This window comes from Buteo buteo, chromosome 3 (assembly GCF_964188355.1).
Source record: "Buteo buteo chromosome 3, bButBut1.hap1.1, whole genome shotgun sequence".
Classification (NCBI taxonomy): Eukaryota; Metazoa; Chordata; class Aves; order Accipitriformes; family Accipitridae; genus Buteo; species Buteo buteo.
The window spans coordinates 35768055-35793382 of record NC_134173.1 but is presented as its reverse complement, the minus strand read 5'-3'; the positions used below and the strand labels follow the sequence as shown (position 1 = coordinate 35793382).

At 38.3% G+C, this 25328-nt stretch overlaps 1 protein-coding gene across 1 annotated transcript in view; it reads right to left on the bottom strand.

Annotated features, from left to right (window-relative positions):
- RP1 (RP1 axonemal microtubule associated) overlaps window positions 1-25328 on the bottom strand; it is a 189955-nt gene that overhangs the window by 76571 nt on the left and 88056 nt on the right. Inside the window, exons 25-32 of the mRNA XM_075024326.1 lie at window positions 24280-24434; window positions 23564-23642; window positions 18730-18811; window positions 16549-16604; window positions 16360-16392; window positions 9618-9787; window positions 3142-3361; window positions 1648-1802 (exon numbers count right to left, since the gene is read on the bottom strand). Coding sequence (XP_074880427.1) covers window positions 1648-1802; window positions 3142-3361; window positions 9618-9787; window positions 16360-16392; window positions 16549-16604; window positions 18730-18811; window positions 23564-23642; window positions 24280-24434 — 950 coding nt within the window. The remainder of the gene's footprint in view (window positions 1-1647; window positions 1803-3141; window positions 3362-9617; window positions 9788-16359; window positions 16393-16548; window positions 16605-18729; window positions 18812-23563; window positions 23643-24279; window positions 24435-25328) is intronic.

Genomic DNA, 25328 nt, shown 5'->3' with positions numbered 1-25328 from the left:
TTTTGGTTCTAATCAAACTTTTATCTTTCAGGGTACTTCTAGTTTCTAAAATCTATCATACAAACCTAGATATATATTTATCGTCCTAAAGAAAATTTAGAATTCTAAAGAGTATGTTCACTCCAAGATAGCTTCTAAATTCTTCTCCAATAGTCAGAAAAGCCTGTCTTTTTGTTTTTCTTACAAAAAGAAAATAATTGTGGAAACAGCAAATGGAGAAAATAGTAAGCAATAGAAGGGAGGAAGTTAAGATGAAGGTGGAGAACAATCTGAGCAAAAGATTATAGATGGGAAGGGAAGCAGAATGGAGAAGGCAGAGTAAGACAAAAGAGAAGTAAACACAAGCATCAGTGGATGAGAATAAGGACAACAAAAACAAGAAGATAAAGAAAAATGTGAAATGCAAAGAAAGAAATTATATGCCCCACTAAATTCTTGTTTGTTTTGTAAGAAAGCCAGGTGTTCTGTATATGGCCCAGCCTAGGGCCAGATGGACTTGATGGTAACTGATAAAGGTCAACAAGGTTATGAACAACTGGAGTTTTAAACAGCAATGTCTAGGATTATAATTAACACTCTCATCCCCATAAAACATTAATTCAATAGTAGGAACTTCCTAAACCAGATGTCAGAGCAATTATAAAAAATAAGATATTAGGAAAGTGATCTCTAAAAAATGTAGTCCTTGCCAAAGTCCTGTGTGTTGTCCCTGCTACTTTTTAAATAAAAATATTGGAGAAGTAGATTTTCTGCTACTAATATTAAAAGTACTCTCATAAGACAAAAATATTGATTTTTTTTTCAAACAATAATCAGGACCCAACAGCAGATTGTAAGCAGAAATAATTAAATTTTTAAATTAAGACATTTTAGGAAATAAATCTGTGCATGAAGGTAAATTACAATAATTATTGTAGGGTGTTATCTTCTGTATATAGGCATAGCCCTGAGATATATGCAGAAATGAAATTTAGAAATTCTCTCAGTTTGATATTGATTCCACTTTTACCCTACCAAGTGGTAATTGTCTAATGAAATAATTTCACAGAAATCTAAGACTCTCCTTGACAATGTACATCTTGGTAGTGAGCTTTGTCAAACATCAGTGTTCAGTGAATGAACCTCTCATAGGAAAGCCTAATACAAAAGAGAAGAATTTTATTGTTATTGGTCATCTAGAAACACTGTTTTTATGTGCATTCTCTTAAGTGGAATTCTTGTCTCTTGTCTAAACTTATTGAGTAGACATTGAGTTAGTGTTTCATGTGGGATTGTGGTTATAGAAACATCACTGCTTGCAAAAGTCTCACAGCAATTTCTGTAACTTAATCAAATCACTGATTTTTAATTCTTTGTTATCTGTGCTGTCTTATATTTGGAACAGAAGAAGTAAGAAGCAGGATCACAGAGGTTCTCCCCAGTAATCTGCTTTCTCTGTGCTCATGTGGAGACTTTATTATCATGTGGGGATGTTCTTGTACAGGAAGGAAATAACACTGTCATTGGTCTACTGCAAATATCTGGGAGATAAATTCTGTTTCCAAATTTTTGCCCATCTGTAGCAAGATGTATTCTGAGTAGGCATTAGGTGACACTTACTGCAGTGCTAACATCTGCAAATGTGAGACAGCATTATCATGCCATTACCTTATTCCTTTGAAATTTTCTTCCTTTTGCTAAAGATGTATGAAGTTTCCTCACACCTGTGTCCCCTCTTTTGCCATAGAGAGTGATATAAACATTTGCAAAAGTTTCTGCTCCCCAGCGGTCACCAATATGTACAGAGACAACATACTTATAGACTGTACAAAAAGAAAAAAAGTTTAAATAAAGCTGACTAAGTACAAGGTGTACTTAAAAGAAAACAGCAACACAGAGTATTTAGTAAGACTACTGCTTGTTTTTATTTCTGCAGCTACCAAAAAACCTGCTACACAGTAATTCAAATAGTCAGGTTACTCTTTATGAATCTGATCTCTTCATGCTAAGTTCAATGAAGACTTTCCATTAATTTCCTTAGAAATTTGAAGGATAATGGACTTGGACAATTTAGACTTATGCAGCTTAGAGCTACTAATTTCTAGACAAATTCTGCCCAATTCTATCTTAGTGTGCAAGGTCTGGAAAATAAGAATTCATCTGAGTTTGCTCAGGGACTGTTAGAAACTGAATTATCTTCGCAGTAGATAGTAACTGTCACAGGTCAATGAATAAGACACTATGTAAACTTTATGAAAATTAGAATAGCAGAGACAGATGTAGCATAGCATCTGGATGCATGACATGACATATAAGTTTAAAAATTTACAAAATGCACTTATTAAGGTGCATGACAGCAACTATAAACTTTTTGCCTCTGTAATGCTCCTGTATAAATGCACTTCTACAAGTCAGATTGGATTTTCTTCTGAGGAGGATCATTAAATTGCATATATGTTCATACTCATACAAAAAGAATAACCAAAATTTTTCAAATGTCATTTTTTATGTACAGTCCTGCTGAGCTAACATTTAACTAATGTAATGCTATAGTTCCTTCTAAGGTCATGAATAGTTTTGAGGTATTCAGGACCAGAACTTCTGGAACTTTAGAAAAGCGGTCATGTCTTTAATTACTTTTATCTCATATGTAACTGCTAACTTTTCTGAACAGATGCAGTACTTCTATAGGTCTTCACGTTCCAAGAGCATCTCTGAATATACTCAAAAACTCTCAGCACATCAAAAAATAGTCCTTAGGGAAAAACAAATAGAAAACTTTTTGTACAATGAGGCTTACTTCTGATACTTGTGTTAGTAACTAAAGCTATTATAAGCTAAGTAATTCATTAGTAAGTCTACCACAAATCACTTCCATGGCTTTGAACATGTTCTTTATCTTTAAAAAGTATAATTATATTGTTCAGTTTTGCACACTTCGAATCACACAGAAGATTTAGCAACTGTGAAACCCAATATGCGACTTAACCGGAAAATTAATATTTCTTAAGTAGTCAGCATTTTTGCAGTGTATATATGAAGACAGTTACAATAGAGCCACTGAGGAGTTCAAATCCAGACAAAGTGCTATATTATATCTGTGGCATTGATTTCTTTCCAAGAGGTTAGTTTACATTATTTATATCTTCTCAGTGTTTTTACCTGGTAAAGTTTTCTGGTCCTCATTGACCACAGGGAATTCTTTCACTAGCTCCTTGTCTTCTCTGTTAAGAGAGAGCCAGCAGTTGCAGTCAAAGTTCAGTTCTCGTTTTGTATGAATCTCTTCTAAGTGAAAAGACTTCAAATGCCAACCCTCAAAGCCTGGCACATCATCACAGCAGACCCGAATCTTGTATACATCTCCCAGATCTCCAGTCTCAACCTACAACAAATATGATGAGGAAGAGCATACTGTCAGGGCTGGTTCACTTACAGAGATTTTCCCAAATCTCTGTATAGAATTCCTAAACTTAACATTAACCAATGGAAAAGGTGAACTGGAGGCTGGGATAAGTATGATGAGAGAATCAGTTCTTCTCTTTTTGGTGGTATGATCACGGGTGAGATTGTCTCCCTTATTTTCCTCTGTTCCCTTATTAGTATTGTAAGCATGATGTTCTACCATTAGGGTGAGACAAGGTTAAAATTAGTAACATCTGTGCATTTAAGCTCTTTAGACAAAAGGTAACATGTAAAGCTTTGACCCTACTGGATAAAGAGAGCATTAACTTACAATTAAAGGTTACGATATCAGCAGACAAGTGAGGTATTAAAATTAATGATAATTACTACGAGCCTAGAAAGTTTTAACTAAATTCTCATTTGCAAAATGATTGGATTTAGAACATGAAATTACTTTATAACCAATTGTTTGGAAAAGAGAAGGGATATCCCTGCGTAAATGTAAATCATGAATGTTACAGAAATAACTCTGTAGAGCAACACAGCCCTGTTCCCATACTACATATGGGAAATGCAGTATCTAGTTGCTGATTGTGGGCTTCTGTGAGATCTGGTTAAACCATCCAACCTAGGGCTGTGGGTACTAGGATGACCAAACTGCATCAAGTGCTAATGATCTGCATGGCATTAACCACTGCATGATAAGTCTTCTGAACACCAGGAAGTGGAGTGATGCAGCCTGTCACTCAGCAACTGCAAGAAAGACAGGGTGGGAAGTGATTTTCGAGTGAAACAAGACAGAATTATTATTTTAAAAAGGTAATGATGACAATTATTTTTAAGAAGGATCAAACCAGAAAATGTTGCCAGTGGCCTTGTTCTTCTCTCATATTGCTTTTTTAAAATTTTTTCCGGACCAGTCATAACATAAGCTTTGGTGACTGTTGCCAGGAAATAAATCCTTTGCGCGTCACAGTAGCATCACAGTAAGAAACTGAAATTAGTCTCACATAATCATGTGCTGGCACCAGCAGCATCACTAGCAGACTGGCTCCTACGACAGAGTACAGAGGTCCTAATAGATTTATTTATTCTGCTTCTCAACAGTGCTCTGCTCTTAACAACCCTTCACTGCTGACCTAGCTTGCTTAAAGCTAGTTCACATGCATTTGCACAGTACAGAAGTATCAGCTACCTTATTCTTATTAGGGAGGAACCATACAGAAAATGTGGTTTTGTCATTTTGGGAGAGAGTTAGCCACCCTCATTAATAACTGCTATGCAGATAAGAAATAGTAAAACATCAGAGTAAGAGGAGGAACAATCAACTGAAAAGAAAGCAACCTGCCAAGATCATTTTAGAGGAGCTTGAACTGTTTATGATGCAGAACTTATGAAAAGAGGCCTGTGGTAGGAAGGAATTTTACCTGATGGCTTAAAAGATCCCTTCCATTCTGAATTTCTTAAGGTAAGTGTTATAAGTGGTTGCCATGCCACTCCTACAAAATGTCAAGATTCAAGGCATTGTTCTTTAAGGACCAGGGAAGAAATCCTTCCTGCTTTCTATAAAACAGCCCTGAGGCTGCAGAGAATCTCTCAGTTCCTGAACTGCAATTCCGCAGTACCCACAACAGCCACATGGCAGTAGCTTTACACTGAAGAAGATGGCACCAGACTTGTCCCCTCTCTAAGCCTAGCCTGCCCTCCCTGTCTGTATGCCATGGCACATATGGAATTTAGGATAGTCCCAGACTACAGTGCACAAGTGAGAGGAGTTATGCCTCTTTGATCTACCACATCCTCACAGATTCCTGACTTGGTCTCCACCATTGCACCGTGAAAAGGGAAACATGGGCAGAATTTCACGTCAAGAGTTTTTCATTCATGCTGTGTATGCTGCAAAGGAAATCATTAAATATGATGGACTAAGTCTAAATCCTCCTAAAACATGCATTCATCTCTTGTTAAACTTAATGGGAATTATTTGGGTTCATTGAGAGGAGAGCACATGGATTCTTCACCCATCTGAACTACACTTCCTTCACAGGCAACAAAATCATTGCTGCTTCTCTTTCAGAACCAGACTACTGACTTGTAAAATTACTGCCTGCAGATTTTCTTTCTTGTAGATGGAACTCATGACTGTATCACACAGTTACTCTAAATGCCATGCACAACTTATTCCATAAAGCTCTCTGGTTTGGAGTTGCAACATTACAGAACTTGTTTGTTTTTATATGACAGGGCAAGCTGTACCTCACATTTTACTTTGTCTTCTGCTACCCAAATTTGCAATTCTCTGGGCTTCTAAATTGTCATAAATACATGTGTTATAATCCTTGTAGGAAATGCACAGTTGAGATATATAGGAAAATAATTTCAGAATACAGGATAGACTATTTAAAAGCCACTATTTTCCCTTTTCTTTCTAGAATCGCAATTTCAATTAATTCCATGATTGCCTTTGAACAAGCAAGCGCTGGTAATCATACTGTCTATAATCCATGGAATTAAACACCACCGACTATTTTCAGTTGAGTGTATTAGATATTTCGCCCCTTTTCATGGGTTTGGTTTTTCCGCCATATTTCTGGCCATCATTATCCTTTCTGTTCAGCTCCATCATTATAACAGAGCATTGACGTTACGTCATTCTGGTAATCCTTTTCTGAGGAATTTAATATGATCTGTTTCCCTTTGGAATACCATATCCTATCTTTGATCCCATAATTGGCTTTTCCCTCCATCGATGCCTATTAATTGATGTAACATGACCTTCAAAGCAGAGACAGACAAATAATCCATCACAAAGCATATAACCAATGAATATCCCAGTTCTAACTTTGCAGAATGTTTCCAAGAGGACACTTTACCTTGTTTTTTATTCATGATAATAATTTCCTGATTAACTTTTCCACATTTATTTCTTCTGAACAGTTTTATGTAATATTCAGTACTTGAAATCTTAGCTGAGTTGGATGTGATTTGTCATATACTAAACAACACAATATTTTTTCCATTACATGATTGAAGGAGGATGGCTTTTATAATCAAGAGGATTCTCTGGCAAGGCCACTGGGGTATTGAAGCTCTCAGAGACAGGTAACTGATGAAGATGATAAGAGAATTTCATAATATTTTAAATCTTTTCACTTTTGACTCACACAGGTCTTCTCCAAAGACATCATGCCTAATGTAATTAAAGCATTAAAAATTTACTGTTTGGGTGCACATTTAAAGTAAATTCTTTATCACTTCCCTGTTTTTTTTTTTTAAAAAAAAAGGCACAAGAGTTATTCTAGTTAAAAGGGTGTGGTCAAAGCATCCTAAAATTCAGCTGAACAGCTTTCTGTCAGGAACTCCAGAAATCCTACTGCTTGTTGTTTGGAGCATCATCTCATATTGTGGAAAACATATGGAGTATTGCATTATGTGATTTAAAATTTTCCGTCACCCTCACGGTCCTTAACACAACATACATTCCATATTTGTTGTGTATTTATGAACAGTCCTACTTGCAGAGCTCTGTTGCTCATATCATACTACCTGTGCTAGTGCTTTGGAGAGTAGTTTTAGGGATCCCAATCTGTCAGTCGATATATCTTTGCATTTTATGATTCTCTGGATAATAGATTGTGCATGATACGCTAGCACTCTCCAAAGGCGTGCTCTGACAAGCCTACTCTGTAAGTAACCAAGAAACACTGACGACTGAGGGAAAGATATATATACTTTACAAATTTACTCTTTCCACATGAGATCAACAACTGGTTCTTATCACCACCGGAATATCAAGAACAAAAAATTCTACTACTGCACTGTTAGTTTACTTTCATTTTCCCAGTTACTATTCAATGTGTGTGTTCACTGGAGATGGCATGGTGTTTGCCATGCTATCTTCAACTAGAACTCGCAGCAGATTCAATAACATTGACACATTTAGCTATTTCTCATTTTAGTCATTAGAACTAAGGTGTTCTAATTAAATTTATTCTTCTTTAAGCAGGTCACCCACTGTACTACAGGTGCCTGAGACCACTGAAACCCAACAACTGTACCTGATAGCATGCTGCTATTTTATCTCTTTTAACAATTTATTCTTTATGCTTGCTACACGCAATTAAGCTACACCTGTTCTTTCATAGGAGTTGGTTAGAAATATTTTGGATCAAATAATCGTTCTGAATACGATACACATCTGTGCATATATTTGTGTGAGAGCTCTTGGAAAATCAGGAATTTACATGCCTTCCTGTCCTCAGTGTGCAATAAATGTATCTCTGAGATCAAAATTAAGCTTACTGTTTCAAAACAATGTGAGCTGCTTACAGCACATAACCTGGTGTTCTTTTTACTGCACTGTGTTACTAAGGACATTTGTCTAGGACCAGAATCTTGAGGGGGTTTAAAAGTTCATTTACTCCTGCTTGTTGGAAAGCTGAATTCACAGCTTGTCCTCCTTGTGATATCAAGCTCATGCCTCCAGCCTTCTGCTACAGTGGGAGACCATGAGCAAAGCTTCTGCATTCTTCTGAATAGCCTTAGTAAGAACAAAGAAAGGGAGAGTAACAAGAAACTGGGTTTATTAGCTGGGTTATTTTAACCACCTAGAGAAGTTATGAAGGTTTTTGTGGAGATACCTGCAAATCCCCAAATACTCCTTTATATTAGACCTGCTATTCTGATTTCCTTAGAATGCCACAAAAACTGTAAAACACTGTAAGCAATGTGGCAAAGAGACAAAATTTCATGCACAGTAAACAATGCTCAAATAGTATTAAATTCTTCATACAAAGCAACAAAGCCAAGGACACAAATAGCTAGAGGGAAAATATAGGCACCAACCCAAAGCCAATCCAAAGTGTGAACAAGCATTTAGAAAGCCCATTAGGGTGGAAGCCTGGTACGATGGATATGGTACCATGGTACCTAGGATAGTAGACTATGAGGGACAACCATGACTGACACATAACAATACTAATTTCTCCTAGCATGGTACCCAGTCATTGAAATTAGGCAGTCTTAAAAAGAAATACATGCCATTTGAGAAATCACCGACAAGTTGGTTGTTGCAGAAGTCTGCTTTGTGCAATGATGCCAAAATTCAGCCAGTTGGTGTTGTTGCTCCATAGATAGATTCTGCCTCTATTGACCTCTTCAGTTTATGTCGATGGCTCAGGAAGCTCCTTTTGTTGCTCAGTGTGTTTGCCGTCTGTGTTCTATTAAGCAACTGCTTTCTTGACTTTAAGAAGTGCCATTTATCTTTTCATTTACTCCCCATAAAGTTCCTAAATTGCTTTAGCTTGTTATTTAAATTAAAAATTCAGCCTGGATCAGGTCATTATGATGAAGCTTTGACAACATTTTCTAAATGTAGTTTTGCCATTGTTTTCAGAACATTTATTGCAGCCATTGAAAAGTATTTCTGAGCTCTGTAAAACTGCCTTGAATTGCAAGCTATTTCTCTCATCTCACTGGTTAGAAGTTGTACTTCATGCCAATCAACAGAATTTTCAGTGACTTAGCCTAGAAAGCTAGGACAGAATTTGAACATTAAAAAGATGCGTCAGATGAACCCTCTCAAAGCAGCAGGATGCATATCAGGTGTACAGGTAGTCAGGACTGTGTTAGGGTTGATTTTAATACTGGCCATATATATGCTATTGCTTCAGGGTTCATCACACTTTGATATGCATGAATGCATTCTCCAGTGATTTATGATTAGCCAGAAAAATCCTCTGCCTACTGGCCTGAGAGACAGAACTATTTTGAGGGAGAGTGGATACTGCTTTACAAAGACTGAAATAAAGGAAAGAAAAGCCCACTTATGTCCCCTGGGAATACTGTCAAATCCTTTGTCTTCTGCATTCTCAAATAATTGCATATTGCCTTTTGTATAAACTGCAATTCAGGAATCTTTAGAGAATTAGAAAAAATGCAAGATGAACTGGTCAATGCAATAAATTACACAAAAGGGACCTATTTTCCTCCATGGTGCATACCCCTGAAGGCACTGAAAATTCAACACTGCGGCTGGCTGTAGAAGAACAAGACTACCAGCAGAAGATGACCCAAGATCTAAAGTTATAGCATTCTATCTTTTTAAAAAAATACATCATTTGTACCAGTCAAACTAACATTCCATGTGTATATAAATATATGTATATATATATATATTTTGTCTAGAGAGGAATGTCATGATAAGGTCTGTGTAGTACTCTATATTTATGACTTACAATGAATTCATCTGTTGCTCTGGGTAGAAAGCACATGTATCCTGGGTTTTGTGGAGAAAGCAGAAGCTCATCACTTTTTCCCTTTGAGCCATAAATCACAAGGGTCCTTTTACACTCTTGTGGCTCTGGGGAATCTCCATCTGTTTTAACCTGCACTCTCCACTGTTGTACTAAAAAAAATAAAAACAAATTTAGCATCAAAATATCAATTAAACATTTTTAGTATCAACGGCAGAGACCAATGGATGTCTTTGTTATCATTACAACTAAGAATTTAAAGATTACTATGAACTTACATCCCATTTAATAAAAAATACACAGACATTCCTTCTCTTGAAGGTAATTTTAACTTAAATCAGACTTGATAAACACAAGATGATTGTTGAATTGGGTACGAAAGCAGAAATTAACACCAAGAAAGCAGGAAAAGGACTTTTTGCCTAGGTTTTTACGTTCTTTATAGCCTGGTTTCAGCTGGGATAGAGATAACTGTCTTCCCAGTAGCTGGTACAGTGCTATGTTTTGAGTTCAGTATGAGAAGAATGTTGATAACACTGATGTTTTCAGTTGTTGCTCAGTAGTGTTTAGACTAAAGTCAAAGATTTTTCAGCTTCTCATGCCCAGCCAGCAAGAAAGCTGGAGGGGCACAAGAAGTTGGCACAGGACACAGCCAGGGCAGCTGACCCAAACTGGCCAACAGGGTATTCCATACCATGGGACGTCCCATCCAGTATAGGAACTGGGGAGTTGGGGTGGGGAATCGCCGCTCGGGGACTGGTGGGGTGTCGGTCGGCAGCTGATGAGCAATTGCCCTGCGCATCATTTGTACATTTCAATCCTTTTATTACTACTGTTGTCACTTTATTAGTGTTATCATTATCATTAGTACTTTATTCTTTCCTGTTCTATTAAACCGTTCTTATCTCAACCCCCGAGTGTTACTTCTTTTCCCGATTTTCTCCCCCATCCCACTGGGTTGGGGGGGAAGTGAGTCAGCGGCTGCGTGGTGCTTAGTTGCTGGCTGGGGTTAAACCACGACACTTTATAACAAAATAGTTGCTTTAATTACAGTAATTAATTTATTAAATTTCCATTCTTAAAGTGTTCTTATGTAACATGAAAGAGAAAACTAACATTTTGAAAGACTTGTATGTGATCCATTTGTAAGAACTGCTGGCTAATACTCAACTGCTTAAACAATGAAACTTAAACTTCATTTCACAGATTTTTCTAACCTAATGTGTCATGTTCAGTCTGCTTATTTGTCAGATGAGATCGTTCATTAGGGTTGAGTCCAAAATTTATGGAATTCCAAAGAGGTGTTTGCACTGACTTTAGCTCATAGCTTGGCCCTTTCAGAGATTCTTTGTTGGTAGGTGACCCATAATCATAACGATGTTTGAAGTCCAGAATGCAACTGACAAGCTACAGAAAACAAATCCAGGTGTGGAAAAAATACTGTGTCTTAGATGGACAGTATAGATTAGAAAGTTACTTACCTGCTTGAAAGTAAATCTCCTCCTGAATTCAAATGAATTATTTGTAGAAAAGACACTTTATCCTGCATGGTAAAGGGAACTTAACAGTGGAAGGAAATCAAAAGCCTGTGTTTAGACTCTTACTGGTATTGTGATAATATGATAATTTGCTAATGAGATTAATATAAAAGAGAATTATTTTGTGATTGTGTGTAAACCTACAATGCAATGTGCTGACAAAATAAATTTTAGAATAGTTTAATTCAAAAATAAATTGGATGTGATGCTTTTTCTTACAGTACTGTGTGCTTTTTTCATACCTTTTTTTTTCCTCCACCTGCTTGGAGATGGAGACTGGGTGAAAACCTGATCTGGTTTTCTTGATTTATAATTTTCCTCCGGTTTTCACATTGTTTTCTTTAGCTAATTCTGTTTTTCCCCTTGTTATAGAAGCTGTTTCTGCATTACATCTGACTGTTCCCTGACTCTTCTGGGCTCAGCTACAAAACAGCAGGCAAATACACATCTCACCATCAGTCTGCTGAGTAACACACTAGCTGGAAGGATCCTTCCATCTGAACTCTTTTTTTGAGGTCATTTCCAGGAATGAGTCAGATGTAGTATGTGGAAGATCCACACTTTGCCTAATGAGGAACTTTTGTTGTTTGATATATGTGCCAGCTTTGAATTTTGTCTCCTTGTGCCAGGTTGGCATGTGGTACCCTTCAGGGTGTCACGCTTGGTGAAGTCAAGCATCATTTGAGCTTCTGCTGTTCCTGAGCACTCCACGGGTTTATGAGCAGCTTCAAATTTTTACAAAGACTCCCAACATAGCCCTGAACCTCTTATCCTCTCCAACCATGCCCCATTTTGAAGGCTGTCCCAGGAACACAGCAGAGAGGAAATTGAGATAATTTTGCATTACTCTGTTTCCCAGGTGAGGGGTTTTTTTCTTTTTGTAATATCCCTGTGCTTCAGGACAGAGCAAGCCCCAAGTTAAGAGAAAACACGGATGCATAACTGCCTGTTCCCTGCTCAAAGAGGCAGCATGTTTAGAGAAGGTATTTCGGCATTTTTTATTTTAATTAATATCCATGATTGTGTTTTTAATTATTATTTCAGAAGAAAGGCTAAGACACGGGTTGGGAGTTTTCCAGGAAATAAATCAGTGGTTAACAGATTTAAGGCCTCTTAGCATCTGTGACTGTTTGTTCTCCTACATTTACTTTCAATGCTTCTGTAATTTGGTAACTGAGCTAACCCAGACTGACTGCATTTTCTCTCAGTTCAGCAAATTCATTTAACCTGCTCATGCTAGAAAGAAAAAAAATCTTTTTTCTAATATTATATTCACTTAGACAGCTACTTGGTAAGGATGGCTATACCAGACAGGAGACAGGTACCAAATACTTATTGCGTTCAGTGATTTCTAGATCTCTTTCCAGGATATTCTGAAGTTCGGGAAATCAGATGGCTGGGCTTGAGAAGGTCATCTTCTGTGTTTCATATGCGTGGCCACATTAAAAAAGAGACTTTTCCCCAATACTACTGAACTGCATTAGCTTCCTTCCAGAGTTACTAGTGTGTTAGTGTATTATTGTACTTTCAGCTTATGTGTAAAGCTATAGACGTTTTCTTTGAGACTTCAGTATGGCAAATGCTAAAATGAATGGTAGGGGGAAAACAGAATTCTGTGAAAAAAATCTCAGAATTCCTCTTTTCTAAAATAATATAACCAAGGATCTGATTTCACATTATAGAGATGTATCCAGAGATACGTTAGAAGCAGGGGTCATTTGTTGACTTTCAGCAATTAAATGGAATCAATTATAACAATTTCCTTCCAGAAAGTCTTTTAACCGCTAGTTTGGAACCTGAAAGACGCTTGCAGTAAAACTGTGAAAATCAAACCTGCAATGACTTCTGCACATAGCAAACCGGGCAAGGTGAAACATAAAGCCAATGTTTCGTAAATATAATTCAGAAAACTGAAAAAGGAAGGCTTTTTTTCTCTTTTTTAAAAATATGAACACCATTGGTTTTACAATACATTATTCCAGTTTTTTTCCTCTGGTGTTTTTTAGTCTTAAGACCTAGAATGACATTCACACTTTGCTAGATGTAGGAGCAGGTTGCTTACTTCCTGGAGATTGTAGAAATTTGTGTTGCCTTGAGGCAGAGCAGTCAGTCTACTTATTTTATTTTCTTAGGAAAATCAGCCTCCACCCAGCAATATATACTGTCATTGCTTTTTAGAAACAGGACCAATGCATTTACAATTTGGGAATTCTGTGATTATTCTTACTCCATTAGCAAATACTTGCGATGTAGGGAATAATTTAAAAACAAAAGAAGTCACGGGAGAATTTACTGAATATTTTTTCTTTTCTTATGATTTTCTATATACCTTAATACCAACAACCTTGCACAACACAAGAAGAGCCAACCTAGAAATATCTAGTAACTGAGCTCTGTTCATCAACATTGAACCATATTTTATTCACTGCCCACAAAACCCCACAATACCACAGAGCACCCTACAGGAATCACATTACAGGAACCCAGCTCCTTTTAACCGACTGCAGCATGGACAACATTGGAATATACTATGTCTTGTCTCCTTGCTTTGAGAGAAAATTCTTTACTATGTGTTATTACAGTACTCCACCCATTTTGAGGCAGAAAAGGAAAAGAAATAGAGAAAGTAGAAGGAGGAAGTAGCAAAATTTCCCTAAAATGTAGGAAACTTTTAAAGAGTGATGTAAAGTCCCATTCGACCTCAGAACAACTTCATCATTTGAGAGCTGAGAACAGCTATCTGCCTTCTCTACCAGGGCAATACGCTTTTTATCTTGCATCAGACATACAAGGTGGCATCAAGAGAATACAAATAAATCAGTTCCTATGCCTGATTTGCCAGAGCCTTTCTGAAATCTACAGATGTACAAAGGTTGCTGAGAAAACTTGATATGGGCATACTGAATTTTGGCAGAATCCATAGCCAGCAGGAGCGTTCACAGGGATCTGGGATTTATGCTTCATGAAAGCTGGCATAATGCCAGTCTGGCTGAAGAAGGACCAGGAGCCTTCAAGTAACCTGCTTATCAATGATGACTTTCAAACTCTCTTCTTTGGCTAGGTGGTTGAACAGGTTACTAGCCTTATCTGAAGACAATGAGACTTCTGACCTTCAGAGTGACTTATAAAGTGTTTTGTTTTGTTACCTTTGCTTTAGACCTGACCTAAGCACATTGAACTTATCCTGAAAATCACCAAACAACACTGAATAATGCCAATCAACTTTTTATGACTGTCCCTGAAGCTCACTTGCAGAGTGCAGCTCATATAGAATATGACCCCATGAATGCATAAAACATTGGCTCCCTAACATCAACACTGCTGCTTGCCTTTTATTCAGCAGATGTATATTATATTAAAAGTTTTCACTTCCATTGTGAATGGGACTGCTTATCACTACTATTTGCTCTACCATGTGAAATCTTCACTGCTACAGCTGCTGGGAGAATTTAAGGCAATCGCTTTTTCTTCCAAGACTCTTCATCTCTGGAATTGTTTCTTATCAGCTCTAACCCTGGTACTGTGTCATTATAGATTGACACAGAACTGAGTAAAAGACACCTTTCCAAACCTCTTGTGATTGCTACCCTCCTATAAAGCTCAGACTTCTCACATGCAAGGTCTATGAGATAACCACTACGACAACACAAATTAAACTGTGAGCAATCCTGAGATCAGTCATGCTCATCATCTTTTTTATATAAAACATAAAAGCACGATCTCTCACCTGTCTCAGTTCCTCACTGGAATGAGCCCCTGGGTAAAGAAAAGATGGCTAAAGAGCAATTCAAGCTAAGCTTATGCATAGCTAATCGGCAGAATACGTCCTAAAAATGTTCTTCTCCTTTATACCTTCATTATTCAGAACCTCTGATCTCAACCTAAGAAATCAACACACGCTCTTTGGGTCCTTCTGGACATCTTGACAGAGTGATGTTGCACAAACCGATTAAGCATAAGCCACTCCTTTCTCCTCATAATCAATATGTTGTGTCTAACCACTCTTGACATGCACAGGCTCTCAGCAGTCTGCATCTGTGCCTGCTTATTATAGCATAATAAAGAAGGAAGCAGCACTGGAAAAAAAAACTTAGATTAGTAGTAAAATATAGACTATTTCCTGAACATAAGGTGAAATAGATATTGTGGCTGCATCTCTGGACTGTACACTTAGCAGAATGCAGAATCCAATTCCAAGTCACACTTGTGAAAATCAAATTTCTCTGTGGGAAAGCCTTTACTTACCTGAGTTAATCAGTCTCCTCTTGTCAAAGTTATGTTGCCATGGAACAATAAAGCTGTTGGCTAAACTGGCTAATTTGATTGAATGCAAATGATTTAATTTTCACTGAAACTGGAATTAGATTGAGAGATCAGGACTCAACCTACAGAAGGCAAGTCACTGTTTTCAGAGAAAAATGTAAATGTTACTTTTTTAAATTTAGTTTCTCCCATACACTTCCCAGACACAGTTGCACAGAATACATATTTACAGTTAAATATTCGTAAGATACTTGTGTCAGTCTATTTCTCTTTTCTGGTTAGGGACAAACACAGAGATGGTAGCTCAAATTTTAAACACTTGGGAGGTACTAGCATATTACAGTGATGAGGCTGTCTTTGTAGGTATATAAACAGAAAGCTTGGTGGGTAGTTTTTTATTAAAATCTTTTTATTAATTCAAGCAGATTTAGTCAACTGAATGCATATATACTACATTTAGCTTCGCTAACGGATTTGGAGTTTAAGCCTGCGTTATTTCTGGCTACTTCGGGAATACCCTGATGGATTTTGACCTGAAAATGCTTCCACTGACACTTCACAACACATTTTTCAGCTTGCTGATGTTTGCTAGGGGACCTGTCCCCATGTATTAAATGACAGTGACATTGGGATAAGCAAAACAACACTTGAATCTCTTCTCAGAGGAATTTCTGGCTGCTTTCAGGACAGAATAGTAGAAATATGAAGAAAACCAGAAACAGTTTATCACCAGCATGTTTTTCTCAATTCCTTGTAAAGGCCTAGTCCTTTCTGTAGACTATTGCCAGAGAATTTGTCTTCATTTTCTTTCATGGTTGATAGTTTACACATACAATGAGGTCACTTGCTCACATATTTGTCACTTAATACTGATTTGCAGGTTAAATTCAAACAGCAAAAACAACAGTGTAGAAAACACTTACCTTTAAGGAATGCCTTCATTGAATTGCCATCCTCTAAAATATGAACAGGGAAAAAAAAATGTGAGCAAGCTTTATTATCACTTTTCTTCCTAAGTTACAGTCTTATTCAGAAGGGTTCTTCAGCAATAACTAGGCATTAAGTATATACTATATTGTTATAACACAAATATTCTTTAACAAAATACTTACTATTGGCAGTTAGCTCCCTCTCAGTTTCCCCATCATCTTGATATTCATCTAACCATCTTTCATTGCAAAAACAAAAATAATATTAATAAAAATTATCAGTATATTGCAAGTAATCTGACAACTACCTTCTCTCTCCAATAGTGTATTTTTTATACTTTTTTTATAAAATTATGCCTTGAAACTACTTCTCAGTATTTTCTTTTATATATTCATCATAGTTGGCCTTATTCATATTAGGAGAATTTGGCTTACTCTGCTCCAGGCAAATAGGAATTTTCATGGCAGCTATATATAGTACTATATGAAGTACATTATATGAAATACTAAGTATTTACAGGATCAGAGACTCAACTGTACATTTGGGGGGGTTATATAACCTGCAAGTGGTTAGTTATATTCATTGTACTTAAAATGATATATAACCCCTGCAGGTCTGGAAGTTTCTAAAGCTTCTGTAGATCTGCAACAATTAACTGAATTTCTCTTTTACTTTTCTTTCATATTGATGAATTTAAGGAGCTTTCCTGCAATATCTTTTCACTACAAACCCATACTCCAGTTGATCTCCCTTGCTGATATAATAACACTTTACAGCCTTTAACAATCTCACTTATTTAAACATAAATAAATATGTGCTCACTATCAGCTTCTATTCTATTGGCTCTGTGTTGACGTTGCATTTGTTTAAACTCAAGGATCTGTAATATAGTTCACTTCTTGCATGTAACAAAATTCTATTAATAAATCTCTTATGCATGAAGTCTAAACTCCACTGTATCTCAACTATTGTTGTAATAAATAGCTTGATTAACTTTTGTGACCTATCTATCTCCTCATTCCCTCCTAAGAAACAAAAGATCACTAGCAGCTTCCAAAAATAGAAAGCAAACTTTGACACATTGGCAGCACACTTACACCGCAGGCAAACAATGACAGAACTCCTCCAGTTCTATGTATAATGTCCCTAATCTTTTTGTAAGAGCTTAACAACTTCCTTTTGACGAGGCAGTTTTACAGAGAGCCCAGTGTCTTTATTAAGTATCACACCCTTTAGAGAAGTCTCATAAAATCTCCTTGAAATTAAAGAAATGATTCTTTTCCGATAGCCATCTTTAATGCACACCAAACCAATTAAAAAGTCTAACAGCCAAAAAAGGAAAACTAAACCAAAAACCTGATCATCGGAATAATAGTTCTGAGAGGAGTAAATGGTTCTTAGCTAGTCATTTCCAGGAACCTTGCAAACCGAAACCCTGTTTTCTCATAAACAGGTAGGATTCCTAGAGGAGAGCCTTTTTTACTGAATCCCTAAAGATTTTCAAGACTTTAAGGCACAGTTCCCAAAATAATATGGAAACTATTTCAGCCGTGTAACCCAAACTCATAAATTTTGGAAACCACATACTACAGAATGTAATTAACTGGATCTAAATTACAATTCAAAGTATTTCTGTCGTATTAAATATACTAATATATAAGTAACACACATAAATATTTACTTTCATCTCTTGGGGTTTGGTTGTTTTTTTTTTCTGTTATAGCCATATGATGCAACTCAATGACTGCTAAAATTTCAGGTTGCAGTTGTCTCAGATAATAAGAATATTTGGAAGAATAGGCTGTGTAGTAATTATTAGAACTGAGAGAGTCAAGCATTTTCAAATTTTGCCCATGGTAGCAAAATTCTAGACCTAGTAAGACAGACAAGTAGATATTACTAAATGAAAGGAAATATTGTAGCTCTCCTTTAGGAGAAAAGTTAAATGTCTTTCTAAAGATTTCCAGGATGTATATAGCATTTTCAGTGACTGAGAAAGAGAAACTGACCAAAATCAGTGCAGCTAGATCTTTACACATAATACTTCTTAAAAGATTGAGAACTGAAAGCTTATTTATTTTCATGTGGTCTCTGTATAATTTAGATTAAAAAAAAGATCAATGCATCTTTCCTCCTATGCAACATTTGGGTTTGGGCTTCTTTGCATTAGGCTATGACTCCCTCCTATACCAATACAGCAACTGTGTTCTTTGTCTTCAATGGCAAAATTTTGCATCCCTTGTGTGTTGAAAAACTCTGGGGCATTGCTCATACATCTAGGTTGTGTGCTCATGCCTGTTCTGCAATTTTTTCCTTAGGTTGCCGGCAGTGTAACAAATTATTTTCCTCAGTGAATGGCATACCTATTACAAGGAAATACAACCTCCTGAGCTTCCTTTCCTTCTTTATGTTTGATGACAATCTTATCCAGGAACCATCCATTGCCTGTGTTGAAATGACAAAAGTTTATCATGTGAAATAATGCAAATTTTTTTTTTAATAAATTTAAAAGAAAAAGGCCCAGATTATCTTTTTCCAGCAGAAACACAGGTCATATTAAGACAGAGCTCAGCTAAATAGATAAGATATATTGACAGAATGAAAGCTTTATGTATTGGCTTTGTGTGGCAAGGTTTTGGTAGTGGGGGGGTTTACAGGGGTAGCTTCTGTAAGAAACTACTGGAAGTTTCCCCTGTGTTTGAGAGAGAGCCAATACCAGCCGGCTCTAAGACGGACCCGCCGCCAGCCAAGGCCGAGTCAATCAGCAATAGTGGTAACACCTCTGTGATAACATTTTTAAGAAGGAAAAAAGTTGGGAGAGACAGAAACGGCAGCCAGAGAGAGGAGTGAGAACATGTAAGAGAAACAACCCTGCAGACACCCAGGTCAGTGCAGATGGAGGGGAGGAGATGCTCCAGGCACCGGAGCAGAGATTCCCCTGCAGCCCATGGGGAAGACCCTGGTGAGGCAGGCTGTCCCCCTGCAGCCCAGGGAGGTCCACGGTGGAGCAGATCTCCACCTGCAGCCCGTGGAGGACCCCACACCGGAGCACGTGGGTTCCCGAAGGAGGCTGTGACCCCGTGGGAACCCTGCGCTGGAGCAGGCTCCTGGCAGGACCTGCAGATCTGTGGAGAGAGGAGCCCACACTGGAGCAGGTTTTCTGGCAGGACTTGTGACCCCGTGGGGGACCCACACTGGAGCAGTGTGCTCCTGAAGGACTGCACACCGTGGAAAGGACCCATGCTGGAGCAGTTCATGAAGAACTGCAGCCCGTGGGGAGGACCCACGTTGGAGAAGTTTGTGGAGGACTGTCTCCCGTGGGAGGGACCCCACGCTGGAGCAGGGGAAGAGTGTGAGGAGTCCTGCCCCTGAGGAGGATGAAGGGGCAGAAAATAACGTGTGATGAACCAACCGTAAACCCCATTCCCCGTCCCCGTGTGCCGCTGGGGGGGGTTGGTAGAGAATCCAGGAGTGAAGTTGTGGCCAGGAAGAAGGGAGGGGTGGAGGGAAGATGTTCTGAGGTTTGGTTTTATTTCTCATTACCCTACTGTGGTTGATTTGTAATAAATTGAGTTAATTTTCCCCAAGTTGAGTCTGTTTTGCCCATGACGGTAATTGGTGAGTGATCTCTCCTGTCCTTATCTCGACCCGCAAGCTCTTTGTTATATTTTCTATATATACTAGAAATGTATTAAATTATGTGGGATCTGAGCATGACACAAATGGTATGGAAAAAAGGGTGGAGATTGTATTGGGTCTGGCTGAGATGGAGTTAATACTCCCCATAGCAGCCCTCATAGCGCTGTGCTCTGCATCAGTAGCTAGAAAGGTGTTGATAACACACCAGTGTTTTGGCTGCTGCTGAGCAGTGCTGGCACAGCGTCAAGGCTGGCTCTCCAATATTTTTGCCCTCCCCCCCCTCAATGGCAGGCTGGGGCTGGGCAAGATCTTGGGAGGGGACATAATCAGCACAGCTGACCTAAACTAACCAAACAGATATTCCATACCATATGACGTCAGCTCAGATACAAAAGCTAAGTAAAGGGAGATGGAAGGGGGGCATTTTGGTCTTCCGGAGCAACCACTATGCGTACTGAAGCCCTGCTTCCCGAGAAGTGGCTGGACATCGCCTGCTGATGGGAAGTGGAGAATAACATCATTTGTTTTTCTTTGCTTTCACACACGACCTTTGTTTTCACTTTATTAAACTGTCCTTATCTTGACCCACGAGCCTTTTGTTATATTTTCTCCCCCCTGTCCAGCTGGGAAGGGGGATTGATAGAGCGGCTTTGGTGGGCACCTGGCACCCAGCCAGGGTCAACCCACCACACTTTATTATTCTCTGTCTCTCACAAGAGGTACAATGTTAATTCTTCTCTACCTTGGTCTGTTTTAGTTTTAGGAAGGTTGGGGGGTTTTGCTTGGAGGCAAGTATATGCATATGTCTGTGAACTGCCAACACCATTCACATCCCAGCTTACGTCCTCTGGTTCCTTGTGATCAGACACAAGGATGTTGGGACAAATCTGTTTATGCAGTTAATTGAGATCTGTGTGAAAGCTGTAAATTTTGGTCCCCTGTGAGTGAAGTTGTGATTGCATATATAAAAGCATTAATTAACAAATCATTAAGACTACTGTGCTCATTTGCAAATGGAGTGGGGCTGCAGCCTTGGAGGGCCTTTCTATGTCTACGTTCCAGTAGCTGGGAAAACTGAGGATCCAAGGATCCAAGGGCAGCGACTGGATAGACTGAGTGTCTGAGGCCAGCTACTGGAGGCCTTAAACATCCATACTGTGTATATATGTATATATTTGCCATTGATGGACTGTCATTCTGATCAGCTGGAGAGGGTAACAGGATAAGGCCATTGGTGCTGTCTGTGTTGATCTGCATGGCTGGCCATGTGCATACATTTATGTGTTTTATAAATGTGTTTGTGCGTTTGCCTACTAGGAACACATACTCAGCCTTGCTACTAGTTGGACTGGCAGGCATGGAGCTGTGCAGCCTCACTTCTGTTGGGCAACTGAATTCATCTTCTCCCTCACAGCACTAACCACTGCCACATCCATGCTGATCTCTTAGATCACTTCCAGTAACCATCCTAGTAACTGATACAGTTCTCCTGCAAAGCCCTTTTCAAATATCCTGTTCTCACTGCGTCAGCACCACTCACAACTTGTCATATTGCTTACGAGGTTTTGCAGGACTCACACCATTATATATCAGCACATTGTAGCAAAAGAGCATGAGGGATGTTTTGGTCAGAAGCAGACAACTGTCCTATTTATTCTCACGCTCTGCCTTCCTGGCTACATCTGAGTCTGGAAGTCCCTAGAAGGCAGCAGTCTCTGTCCCATAAGGAGGGCTTGCCCAGGCAGTGCATGGAGCAGAATGGCATTTCCCCTACAAGACTTCAGGCCCAGGTCACATTAGGACCCTCTGCAAGCTTCTTCTGTCACCCTTCTATACCTCTTTCATTGGAAAGAGCCTACTAGCCTGGCCAAGATTCACAGCAATCAGGCAGGTCACTTTGAAACAGGCCAAATAAGATGAAAGGAGCTGCTCGTGTAAATGTACACGTATGCATGGAAAGCTTCTATGGAAGAGAAGGTTCTTTCAGCAGATAAGACACATCATCTAGTGACTCACACCTGACCAATCCCAAAACCTTGCTGTCTACAACAAAATTCATTTTCTTCCCTCATTCACAGTGGCTGTGGGAGAAGATCTATGCCCTGCAGTCTAGGACCCCCAAAGAAAGTATATGTTCCACAATCCTTTCAAGACAGTCTCCAAATCAAGACTAAAGACCTTCTGCCCTATCACTCAGACGAGTGATATGATTAGAAAAAAGGGCAGCCCCACCTCTAAAGGAACCCTCTTTCCTCCCTCTCAACCCCTAAAAGACTGGGTCTCTAGATGGCATCTCTCCTGACTCATCATCCTTTTCCAGCTCTCAACCCCTCTGGTCACCTCAGTTCAAAAGAGGTCTGTGAGATCTATCTGAGTACAATGAACAATAATCTTAATTACTGAGGCATAAATTTTGTTATAGACAGAATTCAATCCATTGTCCTGTTCAGACAATCCTCCAAAAACACAGATTTTGAACTCCATTGTCAAAGAACTTCTTAAGATAGCTGAGTCTGGTTTTAAATTTGTAATGCTGATCCTGCAAGAAGACTTTTCTGCCTGTTAAAGGAGAGCTAAGGGAAGAGAGTATGGTATGGTGACCTGGGGCATAGCGTGAAGGTAGGCTCCATCACACTGCCTTCTGTGTTATGTCTTGGCCTACTAGGATGTGAAACTCTCAGGTGTACAATCATCCATATTGCTGAAGGCAGCAAACTCTAGAGAACTACAAAGATACAAGACTCAGGTTTACACCCCATACCAAGGCTGCACTAATAAGGCTACTTCTGTAACAGTCACAAGTCTGCTCAGAGCCTTAGACAGTACAGTCAGCAACATGGGTGTTGCTTGAGGCCATTTCAGAACAGATAAGGGTAAAACTGCTGTTATAATCCAGTATCAGTGTGGCCCTGAACTGTTTTAAAAATCCTTCTTTTCACTTAGCTTCTTCTTAGCTACTAATCTGCAAACATACTTGCTGTATTTACATCCTCAGAGCTTTTAAATGCTAGCTTTCTCTTAAGTTATTCCATTCCAGACATGCACACCTCAAGAAAAGATTTTGTCTCATCACAAAATTCTCTCTTCTGAAAAACCTAGAAGCTGAATGCAATGTCACTCACTGGAGCAGCTCCACATTGACTTGCGTAGATTAAATAAATAACCAAATCTACCATTGCCCAAAGCAGCAAGGACATTATGCTATAGCTACTCAAAATTTGTTCGGTAGTAAAGCAGGTGTTGAATATCTTTAATTCTATTATGGCCAGTCTTCAGTCTTTTTCTAATGAAGAATTGTTGCAAATCAATAGTGCTTTCTTATAAATAAACTTGAAAACAAAAAGTGGAATGACAGTATTTGACATTAAACTCATGTCTTTTTTGCTGCCCATTACCACTGTCTTTCACCATCCCATCACAGTGATCAGTCTGCGGGAAGACTTTTTATCACTGCAAGACCTTCTGTCACATTTTTTATGAAGGATGCAATATAAATAAAGCACATTGTGTTTAAAAGGGACTTGAAAACAGATTGGTCTCTAGGAAGTTAAATCCTACCTGGACCAGCTCCATCATGGCTAATCAGAACTTTCTCCAAGTCTCCCAGTGAGACAGCCTTTATGCAGAAAATATCCATCTGTGGAACCATACAAGGAAAACGATAAAGGTCTTGAACACATCTATTGCTTTGACTATAACAGCATAGAATAGCTTATTTTTTCTCTTTTTTGTTCCTGCAGAATGAATATAGGTGTCTTATATTGGTCCTGGCCAGTCAGTGAGGATTTTTTAAAGCTTTCTAAGGTGAATAACACCTTAAAATTACTCCACAGAAACAGCACTTGATTTCTTTGGCATGACACAGTGATCGGTTACAAATAATTATTTGGTCATCTCTGTATTACATTTTCTAGCCCTATCTGCCTCACCAAGAATGGAAAGAATACTTGGGAATAAGGATTTAGAACTTGATTCTAAAATTTAAAGTGATCTGTTCAGGAGAACAAAAATGTTACCATTTTATCTGTATGTGCAATATAAATAACCAAGAGTACTCAAATTTTACTATCCAATGCTCTCAGTAAGTGATTGATCCAGCAGATCAAAATTATTCCTATGATGTAATTCTCTAATTTTGAATAAAGAAAATTAGTGAGAAAATGGTAAACTGCTTCAATAAAGCTTATAAATAAGAAGATATTTATACTTGAAGAAACAGTTTGCTAGCCATAATTTGCTCTTATTGATCAGAAGTAGCATCATTTTTACTTCACCTGTCCATGTCGAAATTTTATGTTGTTATTCTTAGATCTATGGAGCTTCCTTCTGCCAGCATCTCCTCTTGTCCCAATGAGGTTGATGTAAACATTAGAATCTGTTTCAGCACCAGGTTTAGCACCCGTGTATACATGGACCTCATACACCAACACTAGAAGAAGAAAAAGCTTGAGATTACCCTTGTAGTTTGCACATGATTCAAAAGCTTTCCCATCAAAATTTTGCCAGAAGACTGTACTGACTTCCAAGTTTGGAAGTAGCAACAGCTATCCATACATTTGTCACTGCCAGGCTCAAATCTTGTCATTCTCTGCACAAAACTATAGAAATGCCAAGCTTAGAAAAACACATTATGCTGAGTATAGCTGTGCATTGCTCAGCAAAGCAGCCCATCAAGCAAGTGTTCCCTAGTGCTCCATTTTTTTTCTCTCACTCCCTGTTGACTATTCATGATTTCAAGACCTAATTCGCAAAGTCTTTCTTGGCAAGTTATCTGGAGACCACCTAACCTACCTAGTCATGGTCTCAAACAATAGCTATATTTCACTGATACCAAGGCATTTTCAACCTCCAGATTTGTGCAAACCAGAATTTTCTGGGTGGTTAAACTTCATTTCATCTTAAAAGGAGAATAGCAATCGTGAATCCTAGAGGTTTTAGATTTTCACCTCACATACAAAGGTGGGCAAGCAGATGAATGGGCTCCCTCATCTATAAAAAGCAGACACTCAACTTGCTTTTGAGGCTTTCAACCTTTATCACTAGTGGATGTTAACACTTTTAAAAACAGCTCTCAGTTAAAATATATTTGCAACTTTTTAATGCCTCTCCTTCTAGTCTAAACCAAAGACCTACACACAAAAAATATACGCTTATCCTCAAAGAATTCTGGAATATAATTCAGAGTTACAGTATTAACATATTTTGCACCATGCTAATATTATTTTTATAATTATCCAGATATGCAAACTTCTTTTGAAAAAAATTATTTGTAGTAATCACATACTACTCTATTTAATTTCAGTTTTTCTTATTACAACTTTTT